The 24,059-nt window shown below is 42.9% G+C and overlaps 1 protein-coding gene and 1 long non-coding RNA gene across 2 annotated transcripts in view; one reads left to right on the top strand and one right to left on the bottom strand.

Moving 5' to 3' along the window:
• Positions 1-24,059, top strand: part of LOC143961271 (uncharacterized) — a 152,597-nt gene that overhangs the window by 114,394 nt on the left and 14,144 nt on the right. The window lies entirely within an intron of this gene.
• Positions 1-24,059, bottom strand: part of SLC16A2 (solute carrier family 16 member 2) — a 349,921-nt gene that overhangs the window by 38,940 nt on the left and 286,922 nt on the right. The window contains exons 2-4 of the mRNA XM_077469695.1: positions 17,228-17,372; positions 13,096-13,555; positions 8,993-9,136 (exon numbers count right to left, since the gene is read on the bottom strand). Coding sequence (XP_077325821.1) covers positions 8,993-9,136; positions 13,096-13,555; positions 17,228-17,372 — 749 coding nt within the window. The remainder of the gene's footprint in view (positions 1-8,992; positions 9,137-13,095; positions 13,556-17,227; positions 17,373-24,059) is intronic.

The following is a 24,059-nucleotide window of genomic DNA, read 5'->3' on the forward strand; positions in this document are numbered from 1 at the left end:
GTGCTTGGCTCATATATGAATAAAAAAAAAAAATATACTCCACTATGGCTTTGCAATGTGAAAAGGCGTTCAATCTCAAAGTGGGGGTGGTGGCCTCACCCCAACAAAGTGAGCTCAACTGTGGAGATATAACAATCATCCATATCCCAAAAGCTTTACTATAAGGCCCCTTTCACACTGGGCCGGTTTTCAGGCGTTACAGCACTAAAAATAGCGCCTGTGTAGCGCCTGAAAAAAACCGGCCCCTGTCACTCCAGTGTGAAAGCCGGAGGGCTTTCACACTGAAGTGGTGCGCTGGCAGGACAGTGAAAAAAGTCCTGCTAGCCGCATCTTTGGAAATCAATGGGACAGCGCGGCAATACCGCCGGCAAAGCGCCGCTTTGCGAATGGTTTTAACCCTTTTTCGGCCGCTAGCGGGGGTTAAAACCAACCCGCTAGCGCCCGCAGACCGCCGCTAAAACGACGGTAAAGCGCTGCTAAAAATAGCGGCGCTTTACCGCCGACGCCGCTCCCGCCCCAGTGTGAAAGGGGCCTAAGTAATCTCTTAATCTGTGGTTAAGAACAAATAGCCTACCTGTTACCAATGTTGTCTCCTTACTCCTTGGTAGTTTCCCCACCCTGGACTTTGGGCCTTGGGAATATGTACCTTTTCACACTGCAAAGCCATAGCCAAATATGTTTTTTTATTCATGTGTGGGCCAAGAACTCTCACAATGTCTGTAGAAGTAAAAAACCATCAGATGCTATAAATGTAGTTATAAATGTTTTCATTAAAACACATTGAGGAACCATATAGCAAAAATCAAGCCATTATTTAAAGAATATTATAATACTCTGTTTATGCACAAACATTTTAGCGTTCTGTGATGGAAGTAGCTTACAAGAAAATGTTTGTAGAGGCTGAAGGCTTTTTAGCTTCATGCATTTTATGCATGAAGGTGTGTGTAGGATCGCCCCCGCACTCACCCCACACCACAGTGACAGTCCCGGTCCTCCCCGCACTCACCTGTCCACAGTGACGGGCTCCCCCACCCCACAGCCCTCCACGGTTTCCTCAGGTTCTCCTCCCGGCCAACCGTCCTGATTGGCCAGGAGGAGAAGCCGGAAGACCGTAGCTAATATTACTTCGCTATTGTCACAAGTGGGTGGATTCGGGGTGCAATGCCCTGAGCCCAATCTTTTTCAAGCTAATTAGAGCCTAAGGCTCGAATCATGTGTCTTGAAAAAAAGAAAATCCTACAAATGCCCCAGTGCTGCTAATGGACCATCCTCTCCTGGTAAGACCCCTTTCACATGGAGCGGAATCTGTCAAGCAGATCTGCCTGCTGATCCTCGCTGAGCAGGTGGATGACAGGTCACAGCCTGCTATTTTCTATCGTGCGGTCAGATGGAAACAGACCACCTGTCCATTTCCATCCGATCCGATCTGCTAGATGGATGGGGAATAGAATCCCTATGTGTCTGTTTTTACCGGCCCCCCACCCTATGTGAATGAGTATGGGGTACAATGTACCCCTACCCATTCACCTGTAAAATAAAAGTACAAAAAAAAAAACACAACACACGAGATAAATTACTTTATTGCACAGCTCCGGGGGTCTTCTCGCCGGACTCCTCCGCTATCTTCTTGTAGCTCTTTTGCTAGCGGAGGAGTCCGGCTTTCTTCCTTGCCGCTGGCCTCTTCTCCCGACTTCGGGGGTCTTGTCCCCCTCTTCGGTTCTTCTGCCGGGCCACCGCGCCTTCTTATAGCTCTTTTACAGGCGGTGGCCCGGTCTTCTGTCGCCGCCGCCGCCGCCTTCCGTTCTTCTTCTTCTTCTTCTCCAGGAGATGTTGCCTCGACGATCTCTCCGGCCGGAATGCCAGGGACGCACTGAGCGGCCACTTATATAGGGACAAGGGGCGGTGTCACATGGCTTTATGTCACATGGGTTGGTGTCACATGGTGACCCCGCCCCCTTACGATGTCATAGTCCCCATGTGACATCAACCCATGTGACCAACCCATGTGACATAAAGCCATGTGACACCGCCCCTTGTCCCTATATAAGTGGCCGCGCAGTGCGTCCCTGGCATTCCGGCCGGAGAGATCGTCGAGGCAACATCTCCTGGAGAAGAAGAAGAAGAAGAAGAACGGAAGGCGGCGGCGGCGACAGAAGACCGGGCCATCGCCTGTAAAAGAGCTATAAGAAGGCGCGGTGGCCCGGCAGAAGAACCGAAGAGGGGGACAAGACCCCCGAAGTCGGGAGAAGAGGCCGGCGGCGAGGAAGAAAGCCGGACTCCTCCGCTAGCACAAGAGCTACAAGAAGATAGCGGAGGAGTCCGGCGAGAAGACCCCCGAAGACGGAAGACCCCCGGAGCTGTGCAATAAAATATTTTATCTCGTGTGTTGTGTTTTTTTTTTGGGTACTTTTATTTTACAGGTGAATGGGTAGGGGTACATTGTACCCCATACTCATTCACATAGGGTGGGGGGCCGGTATCCGGGGGCCCCCTTATTAAAGGGGGCTCCCGGATTCCGATAAGCCCCCTGCCCGCAGACCCCGACAACCAACGACCAGGGTTGTCGGGAAGAGGCCCTTGTCCTCATCAACATGGGGACAAGGTGCTTTGGGGTGGGGGGGCCGCGCGGCCCCCCCTTCCCCAAGGCACCCCCCCATGTTGAGGGCACGCGGCCTGGTACGGTTTAGGAGGGGGGGGGGCGCTCGCTCGCCCCCCTTTCCTGGCCGGCCGGGTAGCGTGCTCGGACAAGGGTCTGTTGTGGACTTGGGGGGGACCCCCACGCCGATTTTTTTCGGCGTTTGGGTTCCCCTTCAAGTCCATACCAGGCGGCGGGGGACGTCTCCTTCGCGGGCCCCGCCTACCTGGATACCCGCTCAAAATGAGCGGACTTTTCTCCGGGCGGGAAAAGTCCGCTCATTTCAAAAGTACGGCGGACTGGCATACATACGGGCGGATTGTCCGCCGAAATGCGAGTACGACGGACAGTATTTCGAAAAATCCATAATACTTAGTACGCCGGACTGCACGCTGAAAAAGTCCGCTGAAGCCCACACACGAGCGGACTGTCCGCTGAAATGTGTTTCGGCGGACTAAGTAGGCCATACAGTCCGCCCGTGTGTACACGGCATTAGGCCTTGTTCATACAGCGTACCTTTACAGGGATGCACAAGTGTTCCGTGCATCTCTGTGCAGGCAGTCCCAATGATGTAATTTGGGATGTAGCACCTGCACGAACAGAGCCGTTGCTCCCAATTTTACATCCGTGTAGATCCACATGCATGTCCCTGAGCTCACACAGTCTGCGTTCGGGGTCATGTACCCACATGGATGTCAGATTGGGAACAGAAGCTATGACTGTACAGCCGTTACATCCCAATTGACATAAATGGGACTGACTGTACAGGGATGCATGGAACACGTGTGCATTCCTGTGCGGGTAAACATTGGCCCTTCATGGGCGTACACTTTAGTATGCCATATGTGAACGATGCTTTAGTAGCAATTTAGTAGGAATTTTGTTATGTTGTGTTTATGTACACTATTAATGATTTTAGTGTATTTTTAGCGAAAATATTGATTTGGTAAACGTTTGCGCAAATATCGCCCTGCTGAAAAAATCAGTAGCACCTTCCTTTTATTCTACTGGCCATATGCTTTCAGAAAATGTATGGTTTGGGGGGTCTTGTACAAATTGTGAAAGCTGTAAGTGAAAAATGAAAACCTCCAGATTGTTATAGAAATTTATAGGTACGTTCGATTTTCACCATTGCCCAAAAAGGCACAATTTATAAATAACAAATATTTGTAAATTTTAAACTCCATACAGGTTAAGCTTTTATATTTAGTAGGGATTTAGCAAGAATTTTGTACAATTAGCTGTGTTTTTATCAATAATCAATAACGGTTTTAGTGTATTTCTTGCGAATATATTGGTTTGATAAAGATTTGTGCAAATACCGCGGGGTCGAAAAAAATCAACTCCAACCCCTTTAATTTCTTTGAGGCCATGAAATTGCCTGAGTTGGCCACATTTTAGAGCATACTGTCACTGTAACTACACAAACCTAACAAATACACTGGTATTGAGCATTGAAATAATAAGCCACACATTGTTTAGTAAAAAAATTTACTCAAAGCACATTCGCATGGGCATTTTAAGGTTTTATAACAAACCAACATCTTATATAAACATGTATGTTTGCCATTATTTTGCCTTTTTGGGGCTAAATAGGCATGTTTGAAAACAAAATATACACATCTCCAACTCAGGAATTTACAAAGTTTGAGTTTGGTAAAGTGAAGGCCGTATGAGACATTAGTATCCCAAGACTGTGTGTTGCCTTCCTCAGATGGGGTGATCTCACCCCTCTAAAAGCCAAAATTTGAAGCCACATACATGTAGAGGCATAACTGTTAAATGTCCCTTTATGATTCCCTGCCTAAAATGTGTGTAGCTACAAACAGGTCAGTTCTATAGCTCCAAAACACACAGTGTGTCAACATGTGCCATCTCTCATCACGGGGTATAATTGTACATGTTTTTGGGGTAAAACCCCTTCCTTATAACTAAAGTAGGTGAGAGGAAGGGGTTGCACTCCCAAAACACGTCCATTGCTAACATATGATATCTCCCATCACGGGGTATCAATGGATACGTTTTGGGGGTGCATCCCCTTCCTCATAACTAAAGTAGGTAAGAGGAAGGGGTTGCACCCTTGGAACAAGTCCATTGATACCCCATGATGGGGGCTAGCACATGTTGACCCACTGTGTGTTTTGTGGCTTTAGCAAACTAGATGTAGGGAAAGACACATATTTTAAGCATGGGGTCATGGGCGAAATATGAAGCTTTTGGCACAATTTGTGGGCATCTTCAAATTTTGGCTTTGCGACTCTTAAAAACACAAAGATTACAATTGCCATTTCTTAGGGCAGTGTTTCCCAACTCTCCTTCTCCAGATGCATTCCCAGGTCATGTTTTTGATATTTTTTGCTTTTGTCACAGGTGATGATATCATTTTCAAGGTTAGTAATTCACGCAGTCTTTTTATAGTAAGTAAAATACAGAAAACAGCACCTGGTGGTGCACCTAGAGAAATGGAGAAACACTGACCTCGGACACTAAAGCCTAGGTTCACATTGGATCGATTGTCATGTGATTTGAGAGATTAAATTGCATGACAAGTCGCAGCCTATTGGAGTCAATGGCACTGTTCCAAATCGGTGCAACACTGAATTAGTGGCGCTGCACCAATTTACATAAGTAGTTCCTGCACTACTTTTGCCGCTTTCAGTTGCCACTTTAATAGACATCTAGGCATGAAGCCACACAAATGTCTATCAAGTAGCACCTGAAATCGCACTGACCTTGCTACAAGTGAAGTAGCGCGATTTCCATGTAGCATCAATGTGAACCAGGGCTTAAGTGAAATATGAGAAGTGCAAAGTGCAAACAGGAGCCAACAAGTGGAACAAAACTTCAGCCCAGACCAGATGAACTTAAAATTTGGCAAGCATGTCGACATAATCACATATTCTTCTTTGTAAAGCAGTGGCTGACTCCTTTATTTGCTCCAGATCATTTAAACACTGCATCATATCTGCACTCATTCGGCAAATTGTGCATATTGGAACCGTGTGACCTTGTAAGAAGAGGAAAAAGTATTAAGGGAACGATGGTCAAGTGGCTAAGGCCCTACATAGTGATTTATGGTCAAGTTACTAGTCAAAATTGTGTAAATGCTTACCTACCCAATCTATTGTTGCTTGCAACAGTTTGCCCTTCAGACACCTACACTACTAGGAATGTATACACTGCAACTACTATGTAATCTTTGGCCCTGGTGCCTGTGTCTACAAAACTCGGGTACCTAGCAACAACTGCCAGCTCCTTCCACCTCATCCTTCTCCATGCTAATGTTAAGGCACTACATACTTTGCTAATGTGTGGAGTGGGTGTTTGGTTTGGACATTAAACACTTGACATGTATACACATTTACAAAACCAGATTAAAAGAATACTTACTTGCACAAACAAGAGGCTCATGAATCGTTTCCTCCACTTCTGGGTCTCTTTGGCCCTCTGTTTGACTTGCATCAGGGGATGTTACTTCAACAAGTGGAAGGTCTGTGCTGGGTCCAGGTGTCAGATCCCATGCTTCAAAACCAACATCCTGGTTCAGCTGACCATATGTATATATGGGGATCATTCTAGCAGGCGTGACTCTGTGTGACTGTGATCCCCGGGGCCTCTCCTCTACCCATGTCTACCCTGGCAAGGCTGCATTAATGGGCACTTGCTATTTGAAGTAGGCACTTACGATTTTGGGGGGAAGATGGCCTCGTTGTCTCCCCTGTTGGGGCCCGAGTGAGGGTAGCCTCCCTTTGTCCCCTCTGGTGGCTTGTCTGTAGCCTCATTTTTTGTGCCTCCCTGTTGAAAGCACAGAAAAACATTGTTTCAAAAATAAATAAATGGCAACCCCCCCCCCCCCCCCCCAAAAAAAAGGAATGTTCATGTCTGCTTTATATTTAACTTCATCTTTAAAAAACTAATTCAGGCAAAGATTAGTGAAAACATTAACTTGATTTTTCAAGACCTACTTGCACGTATACAGACAGTTATTTTACACATATACATATTGGTTAGATACAAATATTGCTTACTTTTTTTGATTATGTGATGGATGGACTCCATCTGTTCTTGCACGCGGTGCTTTAGATCAGACCATCACTTTCAGATTTGGTCCTTCGTTTGTTGCACGAAAAATTCTCCCTCCAAAATGGCGATGACCTTCTCCAAAATGAGGTCCTTTTGGCTGTTGGGCCTTTCGTAGTTGCGCAGCTTGCAGTCGTGGTCATGCTTCTTGAGGATGCGCACCATCTCCACCATCTCACCCTTGCTCATGGGGGTTGCTTTGTGCCTCCTATAAGCTCCACCACCGCCATGTTGTCACACCCGAATGTTCCGCTGTGTATGTCACATGCAGAAGAGAGATGGCCACACCCCAGTGTCATGATGCACTGAGAGCGGAGTTTCATGCATGCACAGTGTATATAAAGCCATAACGCGCGGTCGATGTAATGGCCATAGGAACGATCTGGGAGTGGAGGACGAACAATCTGCATCGCCAACACGCAAAAGGAGCCCTAAAACTAAGTTACAATTGTAAATTGGGGCATTGGTGGTTAGTGGCCTATACTGCTTAGATTGAAGCCTATATTGGGACCAGATGACGAGTTAAGCCTGACATTATGTTTGTCTTGTGTTCTGCCTTGCAGACATCTGATAATTGATCATGGTGGATAAATTCACTGCGCCCGACTTTTTGCCTCAATTTATAGACAAGTACTGGGAGCTGCCCTGTCTCTGAAAGGTGAAGAGTAGGGATTACTGGTGAAGCCTCTGTACCCCAGGACAGACATACATTTTGTGAAGAGCAAAATTGGGAACCTGAGGAGTACATTTAATAGGGAGCACAAGAAGATCCAGGAATCGGAGAGATCGGGCGCATCAACTGATGATATCTATGTCCCCAGGCTGTGGTACTACCACAGCCTGCGTTTCTTGTCCGACCAAACCCACAACAATCCCTTCCACATCGGATGAGGCCACAGCTCCTGAGGTCCACCCTGGTCTTTTGACACAGGATGAAGATGTGGAGGAGCCAAGCTTGACCCAGGTATAGCATTGTTGAACATATTTGTATCCAAAAATAGAATGATGATAACTAGACATTGTTCAAAAATTTCTGCCTTAACAAAGTGGTTTCCAAGGGACACCAACATAGTTGTATCTTTGATCTTAAAAACTATGGATAATGGTGATGTAATATAAGTGGGGAGTTTGGGACTTTAGATGAGGCACATATAATATGCCTCCATCCCAGTTTCAATAAGAAAAAAAGGGTAATTTTGGGACTTTAATTGATGGTGGTTGACTCGTGTAGATAATTGTAGTCAAATATTATTGGAGTAAAAATTACAATAGTAAAATTCATATAAGAAAGTCAATGGTGATGTGGTAACTTGAACCAAAAAAATAAAATTAAATTCTTGATTTAACTAGAAAAAAACGCCTTTTTAAATACGTTTGACAAAACTCCGTCATTATCGCCAGGAATGCAGCTTCATTATTATGCCATTATAAAGAGTGTGCGCTGCATTTCGATATTTCATAATTTGCCACGTCATGAATGTGAATTCTCCATTACGAACGCTAGTTTTACAAGAGCGACCACTTCCGGCTCGTCCTTGCTTCCGAGCATGCGTGTTTGTACTTTGGACTTTTGTCCGACTCATTTATATACACATGCTCAGAAAATCCGACAACAGACTGTTGTCCATGGAAAATTTGAAAGCCTGCCATTCAACATTTGTCCGCGGAAAATCTGACAACAATTGTCTGATGTTGCGTACAAACGGTCGGATTTTCCATCAGCCTGTCATCACACAATTCCCATCGGAAAATCTGATTGTGTGTACGAGGCTTTAGGTCCAGTGCATTTTTTTAAGCATTTTGCCATGTTCCAGTGCAGTTCCAAACAGAAAAAACTGAGTTTGCATGTTCTCCCTGTGCCTGCGTGGGTTTCCTCAGGGTACTCTGGTTTCCTCCCACACTCCAAAGACATGCAGGTAGGTTAATTGGCTTCTGTTCAAAAATTGGCCCTAGTATATGAATGGGGACCTTGGATTGTGGGCTCCCTGAGGGTGGAGACCGATGTGAGTGTGTAATGTAGTGTGTAATGTACAGGGATAGGGACAATTGTAGACACTCACTCAGGTTGAACTGGATGGACTGGTGTCTTTATTCAACCTTACTAACTATGTATGTATCTGTACTCTCCAATGCAACATATTGAATTACAGCTTTCAGTTTTATGCCTACTCCAAACGCTGGCCAGAGATGGGTAGTTTTTACATCAAGCAGCGTGTCAAAAAAATAAATCAAAGTGGATGGTGGAATTCCCCCTGCCGGGGACATTGTATCCAGTACCTGCAAGTAAATTTTCTTCAGCCCAGGAATGCAGTCCCCAATTTTGCCAGAAGCAAGGCGACCAACCCCAGATGCTGCTCCAATGCAAACAAATAGTATCCACGTTTCTTTGTGGTCTTTAAATCGGTCCTCCATAAATTTTATCTAAGGTAAAAAAAAAAAAATCAAAAGGATTGAATAAATATTATGAACACTTTAGCAATCTTACATTTTTAAGTGCGTTTTACCATAAAACGGCAAACATATGGGTATTTTGGATTAATATTGCAGATGAAGCCTGATTTCGAGGAGCTTCTCATGTGAAATGGGGGAGTCTGGTTCCTATTAGTAAAAACAGTGCTGTGCTGCTAACACATCATCAAACATATGTAGAAATAATAACATGAAATTGAATGTAAATAAAAAAGTGTAAATATAAACAAAGCAATTAAAGAATATCCAAACAAGTCCAAAACCTTCTTTTTTTTTTTTAAAGTAAATTGTTTGATGTTAGTATTCTCAAGAATATCTCAATCCATACAAAGTGCTTCACCCGTGCTTCACTAATATAATACACCAATACTTTCCACCACCATCAGAAATGCTCATTTATCTCAGCATTAAGCCTATATAAATATACGCTTTATCCACTTGTTAAAAAGGACCCTCCTTCACATCTGTACTAAAATACGATAAAAGTCGGGTGTCCCCTTTAAATTCAGATCAAAGTTGCGCCATCGGACTCTGATCTAAGACTCACAAGAAGTGGAACTATGCCATAATGCAGTTATTTTATTCATAGGCATGTTAAAAACTTTAAAATAATTGAACGCTTCACAAAAAGTCACACTCTTGAACAGCATTCAGCATATAGAAGCCACTCCCTTTTTGGTTTTGGCTCCGGACAGGAAATTACATCACCGGCTTCTGTTCAATGCATAGTGTCACCTGCTCATGTGACTTCCTCAGGGCTGCACTTCGGCGTGGTTCCTCTTCTTCCGAGTCTTTCATTGCGCATTTGTGATATGAATTCAAAGGGGAGAAGCAACATGTCTCCTATTTTGGTACATTTGTCCGAGACCAATTCATCCTTTTTATTAAGCTTATTTAGACCTGTATATTTATATAGATCTAAGTCTGAAGTGTGTGAAAATTTCTGCTGGTAGTGGCACATATTGGTCTATTATATTAATGAAGCACTTTATATGGTTAGAGAGATTCTTGTGAATACTAACCTATCAAACACTTAATTGGAACACAGTTTTGGACTTTAGTTGAAAATTCTTTTATTTATATTTACACATTTTTTTATTTACATGCAATTTGATGTTATTATTTCCACATATGTTTGATGACGTGTTAGCAGTCCAGCAATGTTTTTATTAATTTGTATATATTGCTGTGAGGACACATTTTATGGTGTTTGCAGCTATGCATTTTTTTTTTTTTTTTTTTTTTTACGCGATTACCCATATTCTGGTGATAGTATTGAAGCTACATTTTAATGTGGCAACACATTAGAGGTTTTTTTTTTCCTCGGGTCTGGCTCCAAGTCTGTGCAATTCTTATCTAATGGGCAGCAGTTGTTCATATCAAAGAGTAAAGCAAAAGGGTTTTGAAAATCACCATATTATTGTCAAAAGGGAGTCGGCTCGTCTGGTGTACTACAGAACAGCCTGGGTGAAACTGCATATAGGCCGTGCAATCTGTAAACAAGTTTCATTGTTGGTTGGCATGTACCGCTAAAGAAATTACTTGTTATATTAGCCTTTTGCTAACAGTTCTTAAGAATCGTGCAATATCGTCACACACACACACACACACACTAGAGGAGGGCGTTCAAGTCAAACCGGGATTTTTAATTTCCTAGGTATAAAAAGGAATGCTAGCGTGGCAGTACTATATGAAGTAGTAAGTGGCAAGCGTGTCCTATTACTGATAGGCGACACACATGTCGCAGCCCAGGCCAGAGACTGTTAAATTAAGATGGCAGAGAAAAGTGGTAGTGCGTGCATGGAACAGCGTGTGGTGATGAAGTTTCTTGTGGACGAAGGCGTAAAATATGTGGATATCTACTGAAGACTTCAAGCACAGTACAGTAATGAGATGCTCAGCCGCAGTAAGACACTTGAATGGTGTAAACGCTTCAAAGATGGCCGTACGTTCGTCAGTGGTTCTCAGCCCACAGCAGTCATTCCTGTGAACATTCAGTGTGTGGAGTGCCTGATCCTGGATAATTGACGCATAACCGGTCGAGAAATTGCACAATAGACTAATCTCTCTGTAGGAACGGTGAACACAATCACTCACAAACATTTGCACTACCCCGTGGTGTCATGGTCAACAGAGAATATTGCTGTCGTGTTTTGAGTGATGTCCATACGCATCTGAGCAAAAAACAGCATGGCTTAATCACAAGGGGCGCCCTGTTTCTTGTTATATTACATAAACCCAAAAGTCCCAGATTGACTTGAACGCCCCTCGTATACACACACAGCTTCTATTGGTGTTCCTAAGCTCAGATCATTGATTGCATCAGCCTGATGTTGTTGGGAGGGCTTCAGTAGTCAGGATGGGAGAGGTCAGTGCCTGAATATTTATCTGCACAAGTTAATCACTTAGGAGTAAGTGTTCTTCCCTCCTTAGCCCTTGTACACACGGTCGGACATTCCCATGGAAAATGTCCGATCGGACCGTGTTGTCGGATAATACAACTGCGTGTGGGCTCCATCGGTCTGTTTCTATCGGAATATCCAACGGACAAAGTTTTAGAGCTGGGCTATAAAACTTTCCGACAACATGATCCGATCGGACTTTGTCCGATTGTGTGTAGAGAATTCCGATCGGACAAAGTGCCACGCATGCTCAGATCAAATTCCTACACCAAAGCTATTGGCTACTAGCCTGAACGTAGTCCCGTCGTAACGAAATAATGTCATCACGTTACGTACGATTATTTTTTCCGACAACTCTGTCCGACCGTGTGTATGCAACACAAGTTTCGGACAAAATCTGTCGGACATGTCCAACCGTGTATACACGGGCTTAGTCTTCTACCCTTCATGGAGTTGAGTTTGAAAAGTTCCTGGACTGTTGAATTTATGCTACTCTGGATTCTGTTTAAAGTTAACAGTGCACATGGACTGAAAGCTGCACATGGATTATTGTGGAAAAAAAAGGAAAGCACCTGTAGCTTCCAAGTTAGAAAGTGTAGCTGAACTGGCCATATGAGGGAAGCAACAATAGAACCTACCTGCTGACCTACAGACTGTAAATGCTGATCCGCACAGTAAACACTTAAACTACAAACCCAAGTAAAGTGACTGGCGGCCATCTGTGGTACCCTGACACATGCTAAAAAATCCAGCTCAGAGAAGTGAATATGTTTGGAAACTTTAAAGAGGAAGTAAACCCTGATGAGTTTACTTCCTCTTTCATTCCCTGCAAAGGTAAAGCATAATGGACTACTATGCATCGCATAGTAGCCCATTATGTGTCACTTACCTGACACAGGAGCCAGCGAAGTCACCGCTGTCCCCTGTAGTCCGGCGCATCCATCTTCTCGGTGGGTCTCGCTGCTCCGCCGCTGTCATTCGGCGAAGCCGCGATGACGTCACTCCCGCGCATGTGCACGGGAGCCGCCACTCGCGGCATATCGCAGTTGACCGCGGCACACCCAGTGCGCCTGCGCGCCGCTGTCTACGGCGCATGTGCCATAGACAGCGGTGCCTGTCTTTCGGCAAATATCTCCTAAACTGTGTAGGTTTAGGAGATATTTCTTGGACCTACAGGTAAGCCTTAATCTAGGCTTACCTGTAGGTCAAAGTGTGTTGTAAGGGTTTACAACCACTTTAAGTAAGTGGAATAAAACTCAAGTTGTGAAATTCAACAGTCCTACAAGTTCATTCAGTAAAGCAGTGTAGTAGGTACAGTGATATTTTTGTTTATGACAGATCTTTTACTGTGAATTCTAATGACCACCATCCGCTACATTTTTATTATTTTATGACATTTAAACATGTACTACATGGTTCATAACTGCGGGATAAGAATAATGTATATTTGATCCTGTTAACTGCACACATTCTGGTTTTATATATATTTTTTTATTGCCAATGACCTACCAGATGGATATAAGGAACAAAATATCCCAAAACCGTTGTGGCAATACCGCAAGCCCAAATTCTGTAAGTCTTCTTTTTGAATACTTGCATGCTGAAATATTTTCGTATTTGTGCGAGACACTGCTGGGCTTTATTCCTTCCAGCCACTTTCTCCTCCTCTTTGTTATAATCAATTGGTGGAGGTAAAAGTGGTTTGAATGTGAGAGAGAGGAATATTTGAACAAACATGAAAGCACTCAGCACTCGAAACGTGTATGCCAAGCCAATAGTATTTCCCATGGTCTCCAGCAAGAAAGGAAAGCACAATGTGAGCACACAGCCACCACCAGCCACAAGGCCATTTGCAAGACCAAGTCGCTTCTTAAAGTAGTGACCGAGAATGACCAGAGAGGGTTGAAATGCAAATGAAGATCCACATCCGAATAGTATCCCATAAGTAAAATATCGAACGCCTAGGGACCTGTTGGTAAAAAAAAAAAAAAAAAAAACACACCATGATGCTCTTCATATATAATCACGTTTATTATTATGGTTATGAAATTCACAAGCAGCATTAACAACCTACAAAATTAAAACTGTAGGATTATTTCACAATATAGTTTTCTAACAGACATATTCATACTTAAATCAATCATTTTGTAAGCAACATAAATTGATACTATTTTTTTTTTTTTAATACATTAACCACTTAAATCGCAGACCATTTGGCTGGCAAAAGACCAGAGCACTTTTTGCTATTCGGCACTGCGTTGCTTTAACTGACAATTACGCGGTCGTGCGATGTGGCTCCCAAACAAAATTGCCGTCCTTTTTTTTCCCCACAAATAGAGCTTTCTTTTGGTGGTATATGATCACCTCTGCAGTTTTTATTTTTTGCGCTATAAACAAAAAAATAGCGACAATTTTGAAAAAAACAAACAATTTTTTACATTTTGCTATAATAAACATCCCCAAAAAATATATAACATTTTTTTTTCTCAGTTTAGACCGATACGCATTCTTCTACATATTTTTAGTATAAAAAAAATCGCAATAAGGGTTTGGTTTGTGCAAAAGTTATAGCGTCTACAAAATAGGGGATAGTTTTATGGCATTTTTATTATTTTTCTTTTACTAGTAATGACGGTGATCAGCGATTTTTATCATAGATGCGACATTATGGCGGACAGATTGGACACTTTTAGTGCTATTTTGGGACCATTCACATAGGGATCAGTGCGATTAAAATGCATTGATTACTGTGTAAATGTGGCTGGCAGTGAAGGGGTTAACCATTAGGTGGCGCTGTAGGGGCTAAGTGTGTCCTAATGTGTGATTCTAGCTGTAGGGGGGAGGGGCTATGTGTGACATGGCACTGATCACCACGCCCGATTACAGGGAGCTGTGATCAGTGTCACTAGGCAGAACGGGGAAATGCTCATTTACATCAGAATGTCCCTGTTCCTCCTCTCCGTGAGACGATCGTGGGTATCCCTGCGGACATAGAGTCCGTGGAACCCGCGATCACACTCACAGAGCTCGTGGCGCACATGCCCGCAAAACTGCTTCTTAAAGGGCAACAGAGGTACAGTAATATGCCTGTATGTGCCCTTCTGCCAACGTATATCGGCGTGAGCCGGTCGGCAAGCGGTTAAAGTCCAGCCAAAGCTCATTTTGGCTGGGCTGCTCCTACGGATCACAGGAGTGCAATTAGTTTTGCACTCCTGTGACCCATGACCCATTTTAGGCAGAAAGTAAGGATGAGCTCAGGCATGTTTGCAAACAGCACGTGCAGAGCCCCCCAGGAAGTTGGCACTGAGAAGCACTAATCACAAGCTTTGAGACATTTCGGGACGGGACAATGTCTCACTGCTTATGATTAGTGCTTCGCAGTGCCGACCTCCTGGCAGGCTCTGAACATGCTGTTTGCAAACATGCCTGAGCTCATCCTTAGCGGAGAGTAGACTGAAGTCCGCTCTCGGCTGACGTCACAGGAATCAGTCCAGGCACTGTGTCATCACGACAATAAAGTCTGCATTCACCAGGTGCCTGGACTGACACCTGTCTTGGCGAGCTGCTGAGTGCCTGAGATGGCCGCTCCCAGCCCCTCTACAGCTCAGCACTCCAGTGAAAGTGGAGAGCGGCTGATCGACAGTCGGCAGCTCTCTGCTCGGGGAACTGTAAGAACTGAGCCATCAGTGGTGATCGGTTCTCAGTGTAGAGGTGTCGGGGGACAGATGCTACATCCACCTCGGTAAATAGGAATATGGAAAAGACCCAAAACCTTTACTTCTCTTTTAAATAAAAAAGTAAAAAATAGTGTAGCGCTTCGGTAATAGTGAATGTGATCAACACATGCACACAAAATTCCAAATAAATGGTCACATGCGACAGTCCATATACATAAAACAAAGTCCAATGGAATAGGTATGAACTTCCGTGATGTAACTGGTGCAGGGATGGTTAGGCCATTACAAGGAAAGGGAGGGATCTTGCTAAACAGATATACCCATGTAAAACAGCTTGTCTGTAGACATTAAGGAAGTAGATGAGTACTCTTACCAGCTGTGTTGGACTCACACGGTCATATGACAGTTGAGTCAGTAAAGCTTGGGGTCCCAATCTAGGGCCAGGGGGTGGATCGATGAGGGTCCGTCAAACTGGTGAGAGAACTCCAACCAACTTTGTGCCAGGCGATGTATTTCACGGATGGAACATCAGGATGGTTTCTTATCCAACTCGGACGTAGCACGATCAACACCGATACTCCGATCACCCCAAAATAGGGTGAAAGATGTTAGAGGTTTTTTAGTCTACACCAGTCCAGAGAGCCTCTTCCATGATGATTAATGGAAGAGGCTCTCTGGACTGGTGTAGACTAAAAAACCTCTAACATCTTTCACCCTATTTTGGGGTGATCGGAGTATCGGTGTTGATCGTGCTACGTCCGAGTTGGATAAGAAACCATCCTGATGTTCCATCCGTGAAATACATCGCCTGGCACAAAGTTGGTTGGAGTTCTCTCACCAGTTTGACGGACCCTCATCGATCCACCCCCTGGCCCTAGATTGGGACCCCAAGCTTTACTGACTCAACTGTCATATGACCGTGTGAGTCCAACACAGCTGGTAAGAGTACTCATCTACTTCCTTAATGTCTACAGACAAGCTGTTTTACATGGGTATATCTGTTTAGCAAGATCCCTCCCTTTCCTTGTAATGGCCTAACCATCCCTGCACCAGTTACATCACGGAAGTTCATACCTATTCCATTGGACTTTGTTTTATGTATATGGACTGTCGCATGTGACCATTTATTTGGAATTTTGTGTGCATGTGTTGATCACATTCACTATTACCGAAGCGCTACACTATTTTTTACTTTTTGACTGTGGAACTTTGTTTGTTTTAAGTGTTAGCAGCTGCTTTTGTTTTATATTCAGTTATAGCGCAGTGTTTTCCCCCATTTTTCCTTTCTCTTTTAAATAGCATAGCTATACTCTGGAGCATTTTAAGAGACACTGGAAAAATCAGTTGTAGACTCTTCTGGGGCAGAAATGAATATCCCATTTGCAGCCACAAATACTCAAAGCACAATTCTATGCGGAAACCAGGAACCTCAGCACCCAAAGGAATGCCGCAGAAACACAGGGGAACATAAAAACTCCAAATAAACTGTGTTCCTGATAGAAATAGAGGCCTAAACCACAGCAAAGACATGTGTTTTGCGATGCAATGTTGGAAGGGGAAAAAAGCTTATAAGCGCCTGAGAATGTTGCATAGTAATGCTGAAATGCGTAGGGTGGGACTTCCAGTGCCGTCACAGCTGTTCAGTAGAGCACAAGCTGCACTTCCTGGTTTATGTACACTACTTAATACATGTAAGTGCAATGGATTTTATATTTTTTTAACAAATGAAAGGTGCTGTATAATATAACACTGACCACTACAGCCGAAAGCACTAAAGGAGCCCTATACGTCATACATTCTTTTGTTTCTCTTTAATGTTACACATTTTCCTGTAAATACCACTATGTACTGTGCATCACAAGGAGACTTCTTGTGGCAGAAATAAATCACATTGTCCCCTTAAGATACAAATTGGCCTAGAGTGCAGAAAAATAAATATGAGATTCAGAATACAATAGACATACGTAGTAAATGAGGTGCATAACAATCCAATGAAAGCTATTGCAGCTCCTCCCGATGAGGTCTTCCTGCAGCCAAGCCTGTCGGTAAAGATGCTCACTACTGGAGAGCAGAAGAAGATCATCCCCATGGCCAGAGAACCAACCCAAGCTGTAACAAGAAACAGGTTTTTGTAAGTAATAATGCTGGCAACAAATACCAAAAGGCAATCAGATGTGCAGCCACAGACCAATGTTTCCATAAACACACACACAAGCAATTTAATGTTTTCGTGTCAAGATATCCTTCTTTTGGTACAATTTACCTCTTAGATCAGTCAGGTATGGATCACTTGCATATTAACTGCCCTCTCTTATTGCAGATTGGTAATGGAGTAGATTTTCAAGATTTCTGAGTTACATAGTTGGTTACATAGTAGGTGAGGGTGAAAAAAAGACACAAGTCCAACCTATGTGTGTGATTATAGGTCAGTATTACATTGTATATCCCTGTATGTTGTGGTCGTTCAGGTGCTTATCTAATAGTTTCTTGAAACGATCGATGCCCCCCCCGCTGAGACCACCGCCTGTGGAAGGGAATTCCACATCCTTGCCGCTCTTACAGTAAAGAACACTCTACGTAGTTTAAGGTTAAACCTCTTTTCTTCTCATTTAAATAAGTGGCCACGAGTCCTGTTCAGCGAAAAAGTTTTATCCTTATTGTGGGGTCACCAGTATGGTATTTATATATTGAAATTCTATCCCCTCTCAAGCGTCTCTTCTCCAGAGAGAATAAGTTCAGTGCTCGCAACCTTTCTTCATAACTAATATCCTCCAGACCCATTATTAGCTTTGTTGCCCTTCTTTGTACTCACTCCATTTCCAGTACATCCTTCGAGGATTGGTGCCCAGAACTGGACAGCATACTCTAGGTGCAATCGGACCAGAGTCTTGTAGAGCGGGAGAATTCTCATTTTAGCCCTGGATTTAATCCCCTTTTTAATGCATGCCAATATATGCTTTGTTAGCAGCAGCTTGGCATTGCATGTCATTGCTGAGCCTACCATCTACTAGGACCCCCAGGTCCTAGATTCCCCCAGAGGTTCTCCCCCCAGTGTATAGATTGCATTCATATTTTTGCCACCCAAATGCATTATTTTACATTTTTCTACATTGAACCTCATTTGCCATGTAGTTTCTCACCCCATTAATTTGTTCAGATCTTTTTGCAAGGTTTCCACAATGTTTTCCACATCCTGCGGAGAAGTTATTGCGCTGCTTAGCTTAGTATCGTCCGCAAATACAGAGATTGAACTGGTTACCCCATCCTCCAGGTCATTTATGAATAAATTAAACAGGATTGGTCCGAGCACAGTACCCTGGGGGATCCCACTACCCGCTCCTGACCATTCCCAGTACTCCCCATTTATCACCACCCTCTGAACTCGGCCTTGTAGCCAGTTTTCAATCTATGTACCCTATGGTCCATGCCAACGGACCTTATTTTGTACAGTAAACCTTTATGGGGAACTGTGTCAAATGCTTTTGCAAAATCTAGATACCATGTCTACCGGCCTTCTTTTATCTAGATGGCAACTCACCTCCTTATACAAGGTTAATAGATTGGTTTGGCAAGAAAGATTCTTCATGAATCCATGCTGATTACTGCTAATGATACCGTTCTCATTACTAAAATCTTGTATATAGTTCCTTATCATCCCCTCCAAGAGTTAAACATACTATTGATGTTAGGCTAACTGGTCTTTAATTCCCAGGGATGTATTTTGGGCCCTTTTTAAATATTGGTGCTACATTGGCTTTTCTCCAGTCGGCTGGTACCATTCCAGCCGACTGTCAGTAAAAATTAGGAACAATGGTCTGGCAATTACTTGACTGAGTTCCCTAGGTACCCTTGGGTGCAAGCCATCTGGTGCTGGTGATTTATTAATGTTAAGTTTCCCAAGTCTAATTTTAATTTTGTCCTCTGTTAACCATGGAGGTACTTCCTGTGATGTGTCATTAGGATAAACACTGCAGTTTTGGTTACTGAAGCCCCGTGATTCCCCTGTGAAGACTGAGGAGATTCAATATCTTTGCCATCTCCCCATCCTTTGTAACCAGATGTCCTTCCTCATTCTTTATGGGGCCAATATGGTCTGTCCTCCCTTTTTTACCGTTTCCAAAATTAAAGAATTTCTTGGGACTTTTTTTTGCTCTCCTCCGCTATGTGTCTTTCATGTTCAATCTTAGCCATCCTTATTGCACCCTTACATTTCTTGTTGCATTCTTTATAAAGTCTGAATGCTGATGATGATCCCTCAACCTTGTATTTTTTGAAGGCCTTCTCCTTTTGATTTTATATGCATTTTTTCATTAGGGGTTAAGCCATTCAGTACTTTTGTTCGCTCTTTTAATTGTATTACTCAATGGGATGCATTGGCTAATGCCCTTATTTAATAAGCTCTTAAGGCAAACCCATCTCTCCTCTGTGTTCTTTGTTCCTACGTCAGAGTCAGATAAGTCCTACTATAAAACAAGTTGTCCTGTGCCAGAAACACAATCATGTAACAATCATGTAACTAGTGGAAGATCATGGCTTCTGTTATGTCAAATGTTCCAAGTGTCATAGATGTGCTAAAAGCATATATGCCAAGTCGAAAAAAACTCTCTAGATTACATGATCCAGAACAAGAGGAATTGCTGTAAAACTTACGTCAGTGGACTGGAAATCACCAAAGTACTACAGGTCACACATGCCAGCTTTAACCAGAATTTTTTTTTGAAATTTCCATTGTTTAGAGAGTACTGACAGGACGACAACAATCAAAGTGTTCCTCTAACTTGCACGTGTGACTGATAATTACACGTCTGTCTCTGTTTTCCATCAGAAGGCCCTTAAAACATGATGTCAGTTCTTGTGCTTCCGTCATGTTAAAATATTCTGAGAGATCAGTGAAAAATTTGAGTTTTATAAAAAAAAAAAAAAAAAAAATGCTAAAACTGCATTTATAAAAAAGATATGACCCTGCAAACAAAAAAATGGACTTCATTATTTTATGCCAGGGGATATATGAATTGTCTACCAATTCATTTCTCATCATTTTTCCTTTACACAACCACTAATGGAGTCACCCCTGTGCTCTTAAATGAAGTCTAGGAAAGGTAAGCAGTTATTGGTGCTAGGGGACAAGAACCAGAAAGTGCTGCCATAAGGGGAAGATAAAATAACAAAACACATTTCTGTGTCAAAATGGTAAGCATGCTGGTAGTAGTAAGCTTTAGGGCTTCAACTAATGATTATTTTGATAATCGATTAGTTGGCCGATTATTGTTTCGATTAATCAGTTAACCTTAAAAAAAAAAAAAAAAAAAAGTGTGGCATATAATTTAGTTAATATGTAAAGTTTTTTAAAAAAGGGCAATTTATTCTTAAATATCTCTATGCAGTGGTAAATATAACCAACTATATGGTTGGGGAGCAAAATATCTAATCCACTCTAAAGCCCCATACACACGGTCGGACTTGTACAAACTTTTCCGTGGACTTTTGTACAAAGTGTGTTGTCCACAAGTTTGTATTGCATACACACGGTCGGACTTTTTGACAACAAACACGAACGTAATGACGTCACAACGTACTGACGCCGCTTCAAAAGAGGACGTTCAATGACTCCAGCGCCACCTTTGGTCAACTTCTGTATTGTAGTCTGATCGTTTGCAATGGTTCTGAGCATGCGTGTTTGTACCTTGTACAAAAGTCCGATGCTTTTGCGTACACACGGTAGGACTTTGCTCCATCGGACTTCTGTTGTCAAAAAGTTTGTCCGTTCGCAGAGCCAACAAAAGTCCGATGAAAACAGAAAAAGTTTGTCCGATGGAGCGTACACACAGTCGGATGTTGCTCCAAAACAGCTAATTTGCATGTTTGTTGTCAAAAAGTCCGACCGTGTGTACGGGCCTTTAGAATAACAGACAGAAGAGATATACTGTATATATTAGAGGGGATATATACTATTAGAGGAGATATACTGTATATACTATTAGAGGAGAGATATATTGTATATACCGGTACTATTAGAAGAGATATACTATTAGAGGAGAGATATACGGTATATACTATTAGAGGAGAGATATATTGTATATACCGGTACTATTAGAAGAGATATACTATTAGAGGAGAGATATACGGTATATACTATTAGAGGAAATATAGTGTATATACTATTAGAGGAGAGATATACTATTAAAGGGTCAATCTAGTAAATATCAGACTCATTAACTTTAACCCCATTTTGTTACTGGCCGATTAATCGATTATGAAAATAGTAATCGATTAATTTCATAATCGATTAGTTATTTCAGCCCTAGTAAGCTTAGCTACTGTTCAAAAATTAAATAAATTTTTTTCATTTTCGGATAGCGTAAGGGAGTGTTATAAACCCCATCAGTCATTTTTTTTTTTAGCCATTTGTCTTCTGTTAGGGGACATGACGTGAAGGGAAATCTCACCAACAAAATCAGGAAGCGAGAGGAAATCTCTCCAAAGGGAGAACCAGGGTGACCAGAACTAGTGTCTCCATTGGATGATTCCCACTCAGTTTTTGGATAGCGTGAGGAAGGATTGGAAGGAACCCATAAAGGCTTTTTATGGCTAGTTGAGATTTCCCTCAATGTAATGGTGAAAACCATTTCAGCAGGCAGGACATTTTTAGCAGCAGAAGCAATGTACCCTCTTGTGTTACCACAAACAGGTTATCAACCAATTACAGGATTTGTATCGCATTAAAGAGGAAGTAAAGGCAATATAAAAATTTTAAAAAACACACACCCTGCAAGGCAAAGGCATAATGAGCTAGTATGCATAGCATACTAGCTCATTATGAATAACTTACCTGAGAACGAAGCCCCCGAAGCGGTCCTTCGTCTTCCTCTTCGCAGCTGCCATGTATCCCGGAGCAACTTCCGGGTCTCGCTGCTCCGGCGCTGTGATTCGCCGGAGCCGCGATGACATCACTCCCACGCATGCGCACGGGAGCCGTCACGAGCGGCATATCGCCGCGATCTGCGGCCTGCCCAGTGCGCCTGCGCACCGCTGTCTATGGTGCTTGCGCCGTAGACAGTGGTGGCTGTCTTTTTGTAAATGGTTTAGGAGATATTTCTTGGACCTACAGGTAAGCCTTAATCTAGGCTTACCTGTAGGTCAAAGTGGTTTGTAAGGGTTTACAACCACTTTAAAAAATAACCTTTTCGATTTTCATTTACCCCATATATAAAATTATCCCATAACGCGTATGAATATGTAACAAACCATAAAAATCACTGGTATGCTCACTCACACGGTTTTTACTGCATGTTCATAGACATTTTAGGAGAATATTTTCTGGGAGTATTCCCTAGTTTTTAGCAGCAGAATGTAAAAAAAAAAAAAATCACAGATTATGTACTGTATTATATTGCTCACCAGTAACACATGAATCGATGTGGAAGTTGGCTTCCAGGCTGAAAATAGCAATACAAACGACGCTGCTGTTCCATTACTCTTGTTATACCACCTCACAGGTTTGTGTTCTTAAAGTATAACCATATTCAGGAAAAACTGCCAGGTAAACCTATTATTATGACTAAATGTAAGTGCAAACTTTACTGTGTATCGTAACCGAAGAAGAAAAAAGAAATCTAATGCAGCTTATGAGGCCTGAGATGTAATGGCTGCATTATTGCCCTTTATTTTCACCTGGTGATCCTGCCAGTAACATTTCCTGTCCTTTGGACAGAAAGTATGTGCTAAGACTACAGGACACCTTCTGCTTTCTAGAAAATAGAACGAGCTATTCTCTAGGTGACAGCGAGGACTGGGAAGAATGCCAAGTGATAACAGTGCATCACGGGGTATTTTCAGTCCAGAAGATTTCTAGTATTTTTCTCTGCACTTATCAAAGATATATATATATATATATATATATATACACACAGATATATATACATATACACACAGATAGATATATGCATACTTTCAACGGTTTACCTAGAAGACCAAAAGAGAGAAAATAAAGACAATATTTTTAGGGTTTACAATCAAAGCTTCTTTATTGATTTAACCAGGGCTTTTTTTCCTCAAACAATAGGCACTGGAACTCAACCACGACCCCTCCCACCAAACCCCTCCAAATCACTTCAAATAGTGGGTGTGGTCATATTTCAAACAGTAGAAGGGTCTTAAAGGGGCATTAAATACAGAGTGCAGAGCTGTTACTTACTGTATAAACACAGAAACCAGACTTCTGTGTTTACAAGTGATTGTGGTGAGCAGGCACCAAAGGGTCTGAGCCAGAGGCGGTGGAACTAAGTTCCACCAAGTTCCCCCTGAAAAAAAAAAGCCCTGGATTTAACAAATACCAGGTAATACTGCCTGTCCACAGGCTTTCCTCCACAGGGTGACAATGCTTGTTCACCTGCATGTAGTTTCCTGCAAGATTGTCACCCTGTGCCGACGTAAGGTCAAAGCTATTTAAGCCCTACTTCTCCTTTGCACTCATGCATTTTGGCCTATACTTCTCTGCACTCCTGTGACCTGGTCTCAGCCGACAGTGGGCTAATGCCTGCTGATGTTACGCAGCTGGTCCAGGCTCTGGAAAGATCCCAACTTTACAGTCGAGATCTACCCATATGCCTGGACTGAAAATAGGTTCAGAATCTCAGTGAGCCTCTGAGAGCCTGAGCCAGTCCATCCTGCCTCTCCACAACCCAGTGCTTCAGTGAGTGCTGGCAGGGCAGAGAAGAAAGCTGGTGACTGACAGTAACTATCTCTGCAGGCTGAATACTAATAACTGAGACATCAGTAGGTTTTGATTGCTCCGTT

The sequence above is a fragment of the Lithobates pipiens genome, unplaced genomic scaffold, assembly GCF_037356315.1.
Source record: "Lithobates pipiens isolate NorthernLeopardFrog02 unplaced genomic scaffold, aLitPip1_a1.2 Scaffold_1, whole genome shotgun sequence".
NCBI lineage: Eukaryota > Metazoa > Chordata > Amphibia > Anura > Ranidae > Lithobates > Lithobates pipiens.